The 14,937-nt window shown below is 46.4% G+C and overlaps 1 protein-coding gene across 2 annotated transcripts in view; it reads right to left on the reverse strand.

Moving 5' to 3' along the window:
• Positions 1 to 2,419: 2,419 nt before the first annotated feature.
• The window catches only part of Gne (glucosamine (UDP-N-acetyl)-2-epimerase/N-acetylmannosamine kinase), a 32,039-nt gene continuing 19,521 nt past the window's right edge, over positions 2,420 to 14,937 (reverse strand). For both annotated transcript variants that reach the window (XM_036178745.1, XM_036178746.1), the window contains exons 6-12: positions 13,382 to 13,469; positions 12,128 to 12,338; positions 9,563 to 9,692; positions 8,925 to 9,146; positions 7,129 to 7,311; positions 4,046 to 4,162; positions 2,420 to 2,956 (exon numbers count right to left, since the gene is read on the reverse strand). In XM_036178745.1, the coding sequence (XP_036034638.1) occupies positions 2,721 to 2,956; positions 4,046 to 4,162; positions 7,129 to 7,311; positions 8,925 to 9,146; positions 9,563 to 9,692; positions 12,128 to 12,338; positions 13,382 to 13,469 (1,187 nt within the window). In that variant the 3' untranslated portion in view covers positions 2,420 to 2,720. The remainder of the gene's footprint in view (positions 2,957 to 4,045; positions 4,163 to 7,128; positions 7,312 to 8,924; positions 9,147 to 9,562; positions 9,693 to 12,127; positions 12,339 to 13,381; positions 13,470 to 14,937) is intronic.

The raw sequence follows: 14,937 nt of genomic DNA on the forward strand, positions 1-14,937 counted from the left end.
AATAGTAGTAATTGGTCCAGGGTGATTCAGTGTGTGTTCAACATTTAGTTTTGAACTTCCTTTTGGGGACTACCTTTTCTCTGTGTCAAATACTGAACACTAGTTTAATAATGCTTTCTATTAATGGTGTCCGTCCCGCCCCCCCTTGGTTAAGAAAGCAGTGGTACCTGATACCATAAACTATCATGTAATATTAAAAGGTAAGCAAAGCAACAAATATAACAAATATACTCTCCTGGGAAAGTTACTCAGCTTTTAGCTGAAGTAAGGGGAAAAAGCATGTTATAATGGTGTCACGACTTGGACAAGGAGATTTATTTTTTCTTTTAAAGTTGGTTCAGAATCAAAATATTTAAGATGTAATTTAACCATATGTAGTAAATTACGTCAGGATATATTACTCTTTCCACAAATTTGATTAATACTAAAGTTTGGCTTTCAGTGTGGTACCATCCTTTCAAGTATCTGGCCCAGAACTTGGTAGTGGTGCAGGTGTTTGGTATGCAGAATTCCAGCTTTAGACAGGAGTGAGTGGTGATGCCTCTGTGCGTCCTCTGCCTGGACAGGAAGCAGGCCCAGCTGATGATGAAAGGCAGCAGTGCTCAACCTGTGGGTCCAAGGACCCTTTCACAGGGGTCCCATGTCAGATGTGGTGGTGCTGTCCGTGGTGCAGCCTTGCTGGAAGAGGTGTGTCCCTGGGGGTGAGTTCTGAGTTTGGAGCCTTCCCTCACTTCCCTCCCGATCACTCACCCTGCTTTTTGCTTGTAGTTGATGCGATCTCTGCCCTGGCCTGGCCTCCTGCTGCTGAGTCTACCCCGTGGTTAAGGTTTCTCTCTAGAACTGTAAGTCAAAGAAACCCTTCCTTCTGTTAGTTGTCCCTGGTCACCGTGTTAGTACAGCAGAAACTGATACAGTGGCGTTTGTTAGCACTTATTTCAGGGGACAGTTAACAGGCAGAACTTTTGACTTTGTATTTTTGTCATCACTGGAAGAACAGATTTTAAGCTGGGTGTGCTGACTCTTCATTGTCTCTAATCCCAGCACTCTGGAAGCTGCGGCAGGATTGTTCGGAGTTCAAGATAAACCAAGGTTCAGAGTGAGACAAGTGAGATTCTGTCTCAAAAACAAACACGTACAACAAAAAGCACAAATTCTAATTTAGTATTCAGATCCAAGGCTCTGAGTTCTAGGTGTTTAACACACACACACACACACACACACACGACTTGAACACTGACTCACTGACATTCTGGGTCACAGGAAACAGTGAAAAGCAGAAGGGGGAAAGTATCTGCACTTAGAAGCAAAGACCCTATGTGGACAGCAGCTCCCCTCCAGAAACTAACTCTAGCCCTTCTTGCTTTCTCTGGAAAGATGAGACAGTCACCAAGGCCACCATGATTTGGACCCAGGTCTAAAAGTGTCTCATCAGCACTTATGAGTAGCTGGGCAGTGGTGGCGCACGCCTTTAATCCCAGCACTTGTGGGAGGTAAAGGCAGGTGGATCTCTGAGTTCGAGGCCAGCCAGGTCTACAAACTGAGATCCAGGACAGCCAGGGCTCCACAGAGAAGCCCTGTCTCAGCAGACACTGGGGTGTGAGAGCTGCCCAGTCCCTTGACTCTGGAGGCTGTCTCACAGGAGCCTGCCTGTGAGACAGATTGTGAAATGTGTAAGTTATGTTGTTAAAAAACAGCAAGCATGCATGTCCTGGTGAGCTTTTCTTCACTGTGTGACAGGCTCTTTCTGTGATCTGAGGAAAGACTTAACCCAAACCTTCCCATGTTGCTAGCATTCCGAGGTCTACGAGGAGTCCTAAGGCTTCCAGGTCAACTGCTGTTGCTCCTATGGTACAGGGGAGTGTCGCTGGGACCCAGAGCTTGCAGTCAGGTGACCCCATCAGCACAGCCTCTGCACAGGCTCACGGGAAAGGCACATTTGGAAGGTGTAAAGCTATTCTTGGTTGTCAACTTGCTTACATCTGGAATTAATTAAAACCCAAGAGGCTAGGTACACCTGGGAGGAATTTTTAATTAAATCATTTGAAGTAGGAAGATCCACCTTTAATCTAGGCCACACTTTCTGGTGACAGCCTATATAAGGAACATGGAGAAGGAGGTGGTTGCTCTTTGCCTGGCTACCCTAGCTCTCCATTCACTGGTACTGGAGCCCGCTTCACGATTCTGATGCACACTGTAGACCAGCTGAGACGTCCAGCTGAACGTCTACTGGATTTCCCTTGGGAGACAGCCACTGTTGGGCGAGCTGGACCTCAGCCTGCAAGCTATCCCAGTAATCCGTTTATACAGACAGAAAGATTCCTTCTATCAGTTTTGTTCTAGAGAACACTGACTTGATACAGAAGGGAAGACAAAAAGCAAAGCTACTTTTGCAGGTGTTGCTGGAGATTAATATATCAAATTTGCCTTTTAAAAAATAAGATTTATTTTTAATTATGTTGCAGGAGGGGTATGTACATTTGAGTGGAAATGCCCTCAGCAGCTGAGGCCTTGGATACCCTGGAGCTTGGCTGTCAGGCAGTTGAGCTGCCTGCCATGAGCGCTGGGAACTGAACTGGGGTCCTCTGCAAGAGCAGTAAAGGCTCTTAACCACTGAGCCATCTCAGCAGCCCCGCACATTTGCCTTTGAAGAAGCACTGACCTAAAAGAACCTGGTTCCAATTATTCGCTTGGGTCTCAGTCCACGTCCACTCCCAGGAGACCTAGTGGACCCTGCGGGTTGTATAGTCCAAAACCATGCTGGCAGCGCCAAGCAGGGCCGGGTCAACCAAATCTGAAACCACCACATCCACATCCTGTACGGAGGACAAGGCTTGCTGGCGGATGACATCCTTGACGACGTGGATATAGTGACTGGCCAGGACTCCAGACAAGATCACTAGGGAAGGGTTCATAGTATGGAGGATGTTCACAATCCCAAGTCCCAAAGCAGTTCCAGCTGTAGGAGAGAACAGAAAAGTTTCCAGGAAATGCTAAATCAGACCCCGGGAAGTGCTATGTTTAAAAGCTGCCCGGGAAGGCCGGCTCTGGTGGTGCACAGCTTTAGTCTGACCACTCAGAAGACAGATGCAGGTGGATCTCTGTAAGTAGGCCAGCCTGGTCTATGCATTGAATTCCAGAACAGCCAGTACTACATAGACAGACTCTGTCTCAAAAAAAACAAAAACCAAAACAAACCATGATTTCCTCTCCCTTGCATCTTGTTGTTTTTACTTTGAGACAGACTCTTACTGTGTAATCCAGGCTGACCTCCAACTCTCAGCCATCTTCCCGCCTCAGCTCCCAAGTCCTTGAGTATAAGCTTTGAGCTGCCGTTTTGTTTTGGGACAAAAGTCTCAATTACATGGCTCAGAACTCCTGGGATCAAGCAATTTTCCTGCCTCAGCCTCCTGAAAAGAGAGGCCTATAGGAGAATGCCATGATTCATTCTCCTTTTGAGACAGGATCTCATTCTGCAGCCTAGGCTGGTCTTGAACTCACTTGTCATGTAAGCTGCTACCTAGCCATCTAGAGCTGACATTCTCCTATCCTCCCCGGGCCTCTCAGCTACCATCTTTCTTTCCTGGTGTCAGCACAGACAACAAAGTGAGATGCCATTTGAGAAAAAAAGAGGAATGGGGTCTAGCTTAGTGGCAGAGTACTTGCCAGAACGTATAAGCATTGCAAAATTAGGTAAACAAAATTTTATGTGTACTGTAAGATATAATCTTAATTATGTAAATATTATAAGAACAAATAGGAAGACTGGAAAGACATTCTAATAGTTGGTGATTCTGAGTGGTAAAACACAGGATAGTTCTGCTTACTATTATCCTACACTCTGAATACCTATAAAGTAAACCAGTAATATTTTCAGTATAAATAAGAATTAAAACCCATTTAAAGGCAGTGCTTCTAAACACCTTCAACACTTTTCCTTTTTCAGTAAGTAGAAAGAGTGCCTCTGAGTGCACAATGCAGAGCACTGCATCTAAGGGAAACTGAGGCTCTCTGTGAGAGCCCTGGGTGTCTGGGACCATAGGTTCACCTGTTCGTAAGATGCTCTGGGCCTTCACGTTGCCAAGCTTGGCAGCTTGGATGAGATGGAGGGCACCCACAGGTTCGTCTTTTGGCACGGACATCCCCTCCACCAAGAGCAGATCCTCTGAAGGAAAAGGAGGAAGGTTTGTTAATGAGCAGTGAGCAGCCCTGAGGGAGGCCTCCATTATACCTGTGCCCACCAGCAGCAAGCTCTAAGGAGGCATTTCTTTTCACAGCTCAGAGCTATTTGTCACTGCAAACACCTACACATTGCCACCCAACGCCTTTGCTACCCTCTTGCTACCAGTGTGAACTTACCTGCTGGACGACGCTCAGATCTGAAGACAGCCTCCCTGCCTGCCGTTGCCCTCACTTCTCACTGCAGTATTAGACTCTGGTTAACCTCCCTTCTCCCTCTCCACCCTCATTCACACACAGACACAATGCTGTACTCCTTCCGGAGCTCTGAGGGTCTACAAGGCACCGGCAAGGCTGAAGCCAGAGGGACCGGCCTGGCCAGTACCAGCTCAGACCTGTTCCTACTGTCACTACTGGCTGCACAGGCCAGCCTACCCCATTTCATTTCTACAAGTTTCTCTTTTCTAGAAGACTGGGATAATAATACCTATAATTATTTTAGGAATTAAATATAGACAGTGGACATGGGTTGTGTACAAAGCTGGCTAGATTAAGTGCTAAATAAACAGTAGACATCTTTTTGTGTGAGTGCTGTGCTTGTGTAGGTGTGTACACGTGTACATCAGGTGTATGTATATTGGGTGTCTTCCTCAATCCCTTTCCACTTTATTTTCTGAGTCAAGGTCTCCCATGGAACCTGGAATTCACCACCTTGTCTAGACTATCTGGCCTGCAAGCCCCAGGGGCCCCCCTAAATCCAGCTGTTGGGATTGCAGATGTGCACTGCCATGCTTGGTTGGATACAGGTGCTGAGGATCCTAATGAAGTCCTCATTCTGTAAGGCAGAATGTACTGACTGAGCCATCCTCCAGCCCCAGCACTGGGCATTCTGCTGTTCTCTACAGCCCTGACTTTCTGTCAGCCAGGACCTGCTATGTTTGGGTAAGTTAAGTCAGTAGGGATACACTCAGATACTGGGTCCCCAGCCCCACCTCTGCTTCTGTCCATGATGCACCGGGCTGCCAAGGCCCACAGTAGAGGGCCTGACTAGTCAGACTGAAGCCTGAACTATGAGATCAAATGTAGCCTCCCACCTTTTAAGTTTTTTAAAGAAATGATTTATTTAATTTTATGTGCATTGGTGTGAGGGTGTCAGATCCCCTGGAACTGGAGTTAAAGACAGTTGTGAGCAGCCATGTGGGTGCGGGAATTGAACTGGGTCTTTTGGAAGAGCAGACAGTGCTCTTAACCACTGAGACACCCCCCCAGTCCCAACCCTAACCCCAAAGTTTTTTGAGACATGATCTCACTTCCTACCACTCCTGCTTAGGTGTCCTCCATGCTCCACTGCCTAGGCCTCTCCCCAGCAGCTGTCTCCTGCTTACCAGCTCCCACGCACACCCCAAAGGCAGCATTTGTGTGCGCTTTCCCATACTGCAGTCTTCACATTTCGGCCCTCTCCTGTAGCTCCCTCACCCCACCCCATCCCCGTACCTAAAGCAGGAACTGCGCCCTGCTCTTTCCTGCATTCTCAAAGACTTGACTCCCATCCTGCTCTGTCTCACATGACAGACCGATTCAGAAAATTCAGTCTTACTCTCCTGTACAAAACAGTCCGTAAACAGACCTTGTGTCTGGTGTTAAATGTTACGGGAGGACTGCTTAGGGGAAAGGTATACTATAGTAGGGGTTGATAACAAAAGCCCGGGTCAAAAGGAACAGTTTCGGAGCACCAGGATGATGTCTGTGCTCAAAGCCGACAGACTCTGACTTCATACTTCTCCAGCAGCCTGACCCATCCTCTCTGAACAGACCTCCCCTTGGGCCTTTCTCTCTCTCTCTCTGAACCATCCACCCTTAGCCCCCCCCCTCTCTCTGAACCATCCACCCTTGCCCCCCCCCTCTGAACAGTCCTTCCCTTGGGCCCCTCTCTGCACTCACAGGTTGGTCTCTCAGGATCCCACCCTTCAGTCTGTCTAGTGCCTCAGTCTCAGCTTTAACAACCCCTCAGTACCTGTGACCCTCCCTGAATCCCCCACCTCCTAAGCATTTGCACGTGGATATCCCACAGCACCCCACTGCCATCTGCCACCTATACCTGTTTTTAATATTCCCAACTCCAATCAGAAAATTAAACATCACTCTAAAACTACCCTACTTAATCTACCCTCTAGTCAGCTACCATTTTCCTCTTAGAAATCAAGAGGTTGCCCGGTGGTGGTGGTGGTGGCGTCGGCGTCGGCGGCAGTGCACCCCTTTAATCCCAGCACTTGGGAGGCAGAGGCAGGTAGATCTCTGAGTTTAAAGCCAGCCTGATCTTCAGAGTGAGTTCCAGGACAGCCAAGGCTACACAGAAAGACCCTGTCTTGAAAAACAACAGCAAATCAAAAGGTTATGGTTCATTGAGGAATCTGAAATTCAGATCAGACTTCCCTGAAGGTTTTCAATGGTTCCTCTGACCTGCTGGTCCTCCTTATACCTTGTACCATTTACACACCGACTGACACTACTGTCTCCACCTTGGAAGACTCCTTTTGGCATCAGACTTGCCTTCCTGATTCATGTATTCTCAAAGCTCAGCTCCCAGGATGGTGCCTGACACTCCCTCCAACTCCGGTGTCCTCTGTACAGGTAGCTGCCTCCTTGGCCACTGTTCTCAGTGCATTTGGTACATTGTAAGTTGTCCATCATTTATTTCCCCACTATAATGTATATGGAGTTTGAGTCCTGTGCCGACTAACAGCTGAGAAGCAAAACTGAAAGAACTCTTCCCTGATGTCATGGAGCTGTATGCAAGGACAAGTGTAAGTCTGGTCAGGACCAAGGATGCCCCGGACAGCAATGAAGACTTAGCTCAGAATCACAGCGTCCAGGCTCAGCTCTCTGTAATTTCTACTCCCAAGTACTATGTCTGCATTTGGCTAGTTACTTCCGAAGGAGAGGGGTACAAACCATCATGGAGCTTCTTTGCTTCCCTCTGCAAGGCCATCCCAGAGGCATACGCTTCAATACAGCCATGGCTTCCACAGGAGCAGTCAGGCCCATCCAGAGACACCACAAGGTGGCCCAGCTCTGCCGCACAGAAAGAGCTGCCGTGGATCAGCTCGTGCTGGTGGATGATCCCGCCACCAATTCCTGCAGTGAGAGACAAGTCACTGTGTGCCATTACCTGTCCGAAAGCTAGGCTGTGCCAATGCCCCATCTGTTCAGCCAGGCTTCTGGGGGTTTATAAAATGCCCACCTCTCGATGCCTGAGGCTCACTAAGCACCAAGCCTTTATGTGGTGCCTCTTTGGAGCTGCTGCAGAGCTAACGTCTTGTTGCCCATCCTGGCTTACTATGACTTCATCTGACCACCCTGTGTTGGGGGTGGCCCTCAAGCTCACACTGCCTATTCTGCACCAGAGTGAAAGGCCATCAGCTGACAGTCTGGTCCCCAGGTGAGACAGGAGCCAGCAGGAAGCAGACAATTCCCAACAGTGCCCTGGGAGAGCTTGGCTCTTACTGTCTTGATGGACCTGGATAGTACACCCCTAAGTGGCTTCGCTCCATTTTACCTTTCCTACACTTCCTGCCAGCTCCCCGGGTCACCTCCACAGGAAAAGGTCCACCCCCAAGTCCTGTGCAAGCTCTGCTTAAGGAAAGCAAGACAGGAGAGTCTAATTGTGTTACAGGGCTTGCTTCCAGAAGCACAGAACATGGAACAGGATTCTGAGGCCATGTCTGGAATTCTACCATTCTAAAATCACAAAGACGAGTGACTGTCTTATTATGGAGTACTAAGGCATTAACTAGGAGTTAAAGGACATTTCACCTTTGAAGCCTCCATTGTTTTGTTTTGTTTTTCAAGACAGGGTTTCTCTGCGCCACCCCTGCACAGCCAAAGCCTTCATTTTTAAGAGCTGTCCTGCCATCTATTATTTTTAACTTTTATATGTATGGGCATTTTGCCTGTGTGTATCTAAGGGCAATACATGTATGCCTGGTAGTGCCAGAGAGTGTATTGGATCCCCTGGAACTGGAGTTACAGATGGTTATGAGCCACTGTGTGGTTATGGGGATCCAACCTGGGTCCTCTGGAAGAGCAGTCAATCTCCTAACCACTGAGCCACATCTCAGCCTCCATTTAATACTTATTTTTGGCAGTGTTCCTCATTCTTCTCCCCCTCGCTGTAGCTCACTGACTGCTCTGAGCTAGAAAACGGTATCCAGCTTTGTTAAAACTGTTCAACACAAAAAGGACTTGCAGGACAAGACACAAGCTTAGTCGGGAGTGATGGCAGGCCATTTGTACCCCGAGTTTGGAAGGCTGAGGCAGGAGACTCAAGTATTCTAGGCCAGCCTGGGCTACATGAGATCTTTTTCAGCCCAAACAACAAAGAAACAAACAACAGGAGCCTAAAAGGAAAGTGGAACACAAAATTTAAGAGGTGTGCAGCCATGGTTAACCTGGAAATTTGCAGCAATCCTCCTGCCTCTGCCTCTCAAGTGCTAGGATTTCAGGTGTAAGCCATCATGCCTGGCTAAAATTCTTTATTCTTTTTTTTCTCGGTGATACTGGGGTCAGAAGATAGGGCTTCACATGTGGTAGGCACATGCTTCTACTGTGGAACTGCACCCTGAGAAAAGGGCTGGGGAGGCCCTGACCTCTGGTGTAAGCATCACCTTGGTGGTCTACTCCAGTGACAGGTGGAGACTAAGGTGTAGTTCATGGAGGGTTGAAGCCAGTCCCGAAGACCTCCCCCTCACCTGTCCCTGTGATGAGCGTCACGAAGTTCTCCTGTCCTTTCCCTTGGCCAAACTTCCTTTCTGCCATGGCGGCACAGTTGCCATCATTGTCCACCCACACCGGGAGATGCAAGGCGTCAGAGAGGGGCGTTCTGAGGTCCACAGAGTCCCATTCCTGTATCAGTTTGGTTGAGTGCAGCACAAGTCCTTCCTGGGGGTTCACACGGCCACCTGTGGAGATGCCTGAGCTCCACCCCAAACAAACAGGGAAGACAATTGTGATTACCCTGGGGGTTCACACAGCCACCTGTGGAGATGCCTGAGCTCCACCCCAAACAGGGAAGACAATTGTGACTACCCATTTTAAGAAAGCCTGCCAACCTTCTTGGCTCCAAACAAATTAATTCACCCAGCATCTCCTTGCAGATGACCAAGGACTGCAAGGAGTCAGACATTTCTGAGCCAAATCTTCAGCGCCCACAGACCAATAGAACCAGGCACGCTTTTCCCTAATGCTTGCTGTTATGAGGCATGCATGGGGCCCCGACAGAGCCCGGAACCTAGTCACAGGCAGACACTGGCCCAAGGTTAAGTGTATGAACTTGGTGAGCTGTGAACATAGAAAGGAACGTTCTTGGATCTGTAATCGCAAGTCTCACCTACTCCTAGAATTCTGCAGTTCAGTTTCACGGCCTCTGCTGCGGCTTCCACACACATCTGCAGGATTAAACTAATCCTCTCTTCGTAGGTTTTAGGATTGAACTGAGTGTACTTTTTAACTATTTCACCCTAGAAGGAGAGAGAACAAAACAAAACACAGGTCTGTCTTAGTGGCTCATCCTGTGAATGTTAGTCAGCTATTTCCAGGGACAATCAGCCCTCATGGAGACGTTTCTGCCTTGAGATGAGCCTAAGTAATCTCCTGGACTCCATCCCGACACAGGCTGCTGAAAGAGCAACTCCACTGCCATAGAGGAAGACTCTCTCAGACTTGTGGTCGGTCAACGGTGGGCAATCTAAATCCAGTTCATTGAAAGGTCAGAATCCCCTTTCCAGGTTGGTACAGTTATCTTCGTACAATACAGAGGTAACTAAATGGTTACCCGAATGTTTGCATTTTAGTTGTCTACTGGATCTGAAGTCAGCAATGGTGTGACCATGTAACCCATGACAACTTTCTGTGTGGACTGGCATTCGCCATATTGTACTGTGGGCTGCGACTGAATTCAAGACAGAGATAGTCCCTCCCAATTATTCTTAGTGTTCCAGGGCTTTTTTGTCTTGGGTTTTTTGTTTTGTTTTTTTTTTTTACTCACCTCAACTCTGTATTATTTTGTTTCAGAACGTTATTAAAAAATCCAAAGCCAGGCAGTGATGGCACATGCCTTTATCCCAGCACTCAGGAGACAGATCTCTGAGTTCGAGGCCAGCCTGGTCTAAGATCAAGTTCCAGGACAGCCAGGGCTATACAGAGAGACCCTGTCTCAAAAAATAAAAACCCAATCCCAATAGCTTATGATCACTTTATGAAACTAAGATCCCATTGAAATGTTGACTATAATTATGTTAAATTTATAATCCAATTTGTGAGGTGCTGACATTTAAAAATACTCAACACTTTCACCAAGGATATCTTTTCAGGCTTTTGTATGGCACTATGTCATAACTGTATTTATGTAAATCAATGTTTTATGGTTTCGATTATTCTTGGGCATCTGGGTTGGTCTGAATTGGCTCTCCTTTTCCTTTGTATACTTTCATATTAATGGATTTTAACACATCAAGTACAAGGGTTAAAGCTGTTTATCATTAAAAAGAAATTGACAGGAGCGCTTCCCAGCCTTCACTCTGAGAGTCGGCAGAGCTGAGCTATGCTGTCCCCAGAGGTTCCACTGTAATTAGTCGGGGCAGGAGCCAGGCACCGGGAGTATTACAGCGGCTGAGGAATGCTAATATGCAGGTATGTCTAACACATGATCACATAAAGGGACCCAAAGTCTTTGTCACAAATTCACATAGCCAGAAATGTACTGATACATATTAATCATAATATCCAGTCATTTACTGGATCATCCTAACTTTATAATCCAGTTAATTTATTCACATGGCCTATCAATAATATTTTTTGTTATGTATAGTCTCCATTTTTTGCTGTCCCATGCTTTATTCCTTATAGTACAGAAAACTTTTTTTCTCAATTTCAATGGAAATGTCTCTATAATTTCACCTCCAAAGAGGTGTTGGTCACTGATAAAAACCGTATGTTAGGAGAATAGTCTATTAACTTTTTAAAAGTATAGCGAGGCCTTTTGGCTTATCTTGAGAAAACTATGTTTTATTTTGCTTTTCCTTAATTGACCTAATAGCAAATTTCTAATAATCTGTGTTTAAAATCTTTGCTATTCTTCAAGGCCATTATCTGTGATACCGAAAGCAGATTGTTCTGGGAGGCTTGTTTTCCACTGAGTCAGTAGAGATTATCTGAGCAGTTTGCTGTTTGCATGAAGCTTTTCCTGCCCGCCCTGCCGAACAGAGCTCCGGCAGTGTGTTGGTTAGCAGAGTGAAGGCATGTGTGGTCCTCTGTGAAGATCAGGCTTCTGAAAACACAAACTGGAGAAGCACACAGCTCACCCTGCTCTAGAAGAGGCACATTTCTTCACCTGTGGGACGCTCATCTAGGTGGGGGGGTGATCACTGGACGCCACACTATAGAATTTCTGTCTTCCTGAGTGCAAAGCCCTCTCTCATGTCTAAAAGGGTCTCCCCATTGCCAACTCAAGAGCTACCCCATTGCTTCCCTAATGGTTTACTTCTTTAAATGTCTATTTTGTTGGATTTTCATTTTCTGAGACAAGGTCTCATACTGTGGCCCAGGTTGGCTTCAAACTTGCAGGAATACTCCTGACTCAGCCTCCCAAGTACTGGGATTATAAGCATTAGCTACCACACCAGCTTGAAATGTTAACAAAGTAGATATGAGATAAACATTGTAATGGATCCAAAAGTCAGCGCTACAGGCAAATGATGACAAATTCCCTGTGTGTTTTCCACTTACACATTTAAAAAATCAATTACTCAGCCAGGCATGTTGGTACATGCCTTTAATCCCTGAGTTCGAAACCAGCCTGGACTATAAAGAGAGTTCCAGGACAGCCAGGGCTGTTAAAAAAAAAAATCAACCACTCATGTGAAATGTAAAGTTAAGTGCTTTGCAATGACTTTACCTTCATGCTAACTATTGCCACTCTGAGATTTGTCCCTCCAAGATCAACAGCCAAGGCACTCAGAGTTTCAAGAATATGGTCAATATCTTGAGAGATGTTCTCCTTCACAGGAGGGAAGCAGAATTTCTTCTGTAGTGGCTCTTGAAGGTCAATAGATTTGAGAAACTTTAAAATCCTTGGAACAGCATTTCCATCCCCATATATCTTTGAGCTGCAATATCCAAAACAGTCAGTTCAGTGAAATGGTTCTGCCCCACAAGGCAGGCGACACCAAGGGCGCTGAAACCAGGAGTCTTCAGGTAGAAACAATGTGTACTCTTTAGAACAACCTCTCTGGGCTGGGGGACTGCAGATGTGGTAGAGCACTGGCTTGACATGCGCGAAGCCCTGGCTTCAGCCTCTTGTACCACAAAAATAAAATAAAGCAACATCCCCACAGTGTGTGTGTGTGTGTGTGTGTGTGCACGTGTGTGTGTGTGTGTGTGTGCGCACACGCGCGCTTTAGGATGTGATACACATGATAAATCACACCACAAATTCATTTTCTGTCATTAAAAAACAAAACAAAAAACCCAAAACGACAGTCAGGCCTGGCGACATAGCTTTAACCCCAGCAATTGGCTGGCAGAGGCGGAGGGATCTCTCTGAGTTTAACCCCAGCAATTGGCTGGCAGAGGCGGAGGGATCTCTCTGAGTTTAACCCCAGCAATTGGCTGGCAGAGGCGGAGGATCTCTCTGAGTTTGAGGCTAGCTGGCTTACACAGTGAGTTCTAGGACAGCCAGGGCTTCACAATAGACCTTGTCTCAAAACACGGAAACAAAAATGCAACAACAACCCCACAAGTCATAACTGTGTAGAACTAAAAACAGTAACATCTGGATCTTCTGACGACATTGTAACTTAGAACCTGAGTTTGGGGTTTTCTGTCTTGATTTGGTTTTTTGCTATTTTAGAAGTTTTTTTCTTTACATTTTTGAGAAATTACCATATTGAAATCGAAGAAAGAACAGCCAAAATTAGGTCTTAAAGAAAATCTAATACACTGTTTTCTAACATGTAGTCAAATTATACTAGAGAAATATACTAGGGATAGTACCATTGTAATTAACAGAGGCAACTTTTAAATCTTCTCCACTGGAACCTGGACGTCTTGCCTTCCCAGCCGCTAGGGTGCGCTAATGTAAGAAGGAAAGTTCTGTGGAGATGGTAGCTCCCCTTTTAACCCCTCTAACAATGAGAGGCTATGTACTCACCAAGGGTACTGTTTACCGAACTGGAGGTGGAGAGCTTGTAATATTTTATCTTGAGTGTCAGCATCCCGGACATGAAGAACATTCTCCCCTGAATAAATCCACAGACATGTTAAAAGGACTTGAAGTATGACTATCCACAGAAAACCAAATAGCAGTGTGCCAGATTAACAACAGAGTCCTGATCCCCAGCAGATTGAAAGTATTCCCGATAAGACTTCCTTACATCAGACAAGGTCACTTAGTGAATGCTTGCTTGGCTTTGGTTTTAGAGATAAGGTCTCACTCTGTAGACCTGGCTGGCACCTAACCTGTGGCACTCCCGGAGTCTCCCCAAGTGACAAGATCACAGGTGTATGCCATCACACAGAGGCTTATTTTGGCAGAGTCTTGCTCGACAGCCTAGGTTGGCTTCAAAATCATGACCATCCTGAATGGGAAGGGGGAATTAATCTAACACTGACAAAACTGTTTGCCTACCTATCCGAGTCCATCCTCAACTAGGCAGTCATTCAGTCAGCAGCCAGGCATGGCTCGCCAGCCAGCCTTTGGGCAGGCATTTTCTCCCTGTTCATCCCTTGGCCAATGTGAGAGAGTAAACATCACAAATAGCTAGGTTTCACCAGCCTTGGCTAAAAGGAGTGGAAGAGAGGTGTCCGGAGAGAAGGGAGGGCCAAAGGAGGGCTTACTTCTGGTTCCTAAAATCAGAGAGCCTAAGCATGTTTGATGGAGAAGTCAAGCACACATGGAAGAGAGTTGACTGGTGAGCAGTAGGTCCAGAAGAGGCAGGAGGGGTGGGGATTCTGAGCATAAGTAGGAAGATGAGCAGTAGATATGCAGAAACACATTCATCTCCCTGAGCCCTGGCTCCACTGAAAGAAGGTTAGGAGGAAGGGGATCCTGATGGGAACATATGTTTGTAAGTGCAGTGATAGAAGTACGGAGACCATACTGCCAAATCCACCTCCAGAGTTCTGGGGCCACAGGCGCGTGTCACCAGGCCTGAACCATCATGCCTAGCTCCTGTGGCCTCTTATTTGGGCTCATAGCAGCTTTCAACATCATCTCCTGGAAACTATCCTTCTGGACTCTAACAATAGCAGTCTTCTGGGTTTCCTATGACATCACTGAAAGTTCCTTTTCTGTTTTCTTTTCTGGTCTTCTATTTCACTGTTGAACAGTTTCAAGGTTGGGCCTGGCTGCATTTTCTGCCCTAGTTAGACATTCTCCCTGAGTTCCTTGGTTTTAAATACTATCTATAGCAGAGGGCCATTAGCCTCAATATCTTTTTTGTAGTACTAGATGGAAATTTTAGCTGGGAATCTGACTGTCTACCCAAAAACTATTCTTCAGCTTTCCTTGTATGTAGCTGGATGTAGTAGCCTGTGATGACTAGGTTCTGATGGATGTGAAAGGAAATATTTACAGCTTTCAAGGAAATTGACCCTGCCTTCTTTTTCTGAAAATAAAATAAATTTTTAAAAAGCTAGAATACCCACCAAGAACATAGGCTGATTCTGATGGCTGTGGAGCTGCCACACCAGGAAGGAAAAAAAAAT

The sequence above is a fragment of the Onychomys torridus genome, chromosome 2, assembly GCF_903995425.1.
Source record: "Onychomys torridus chromosome 2, mOncTor1.1, whole genome shotgun sequence".
Classification (NCBI taxonomy): Eukaryota; Metazoa; Chordata; class Mammalia; order Rodentia; family Cricetidae; genus Onychomys; species Onychomys torridus.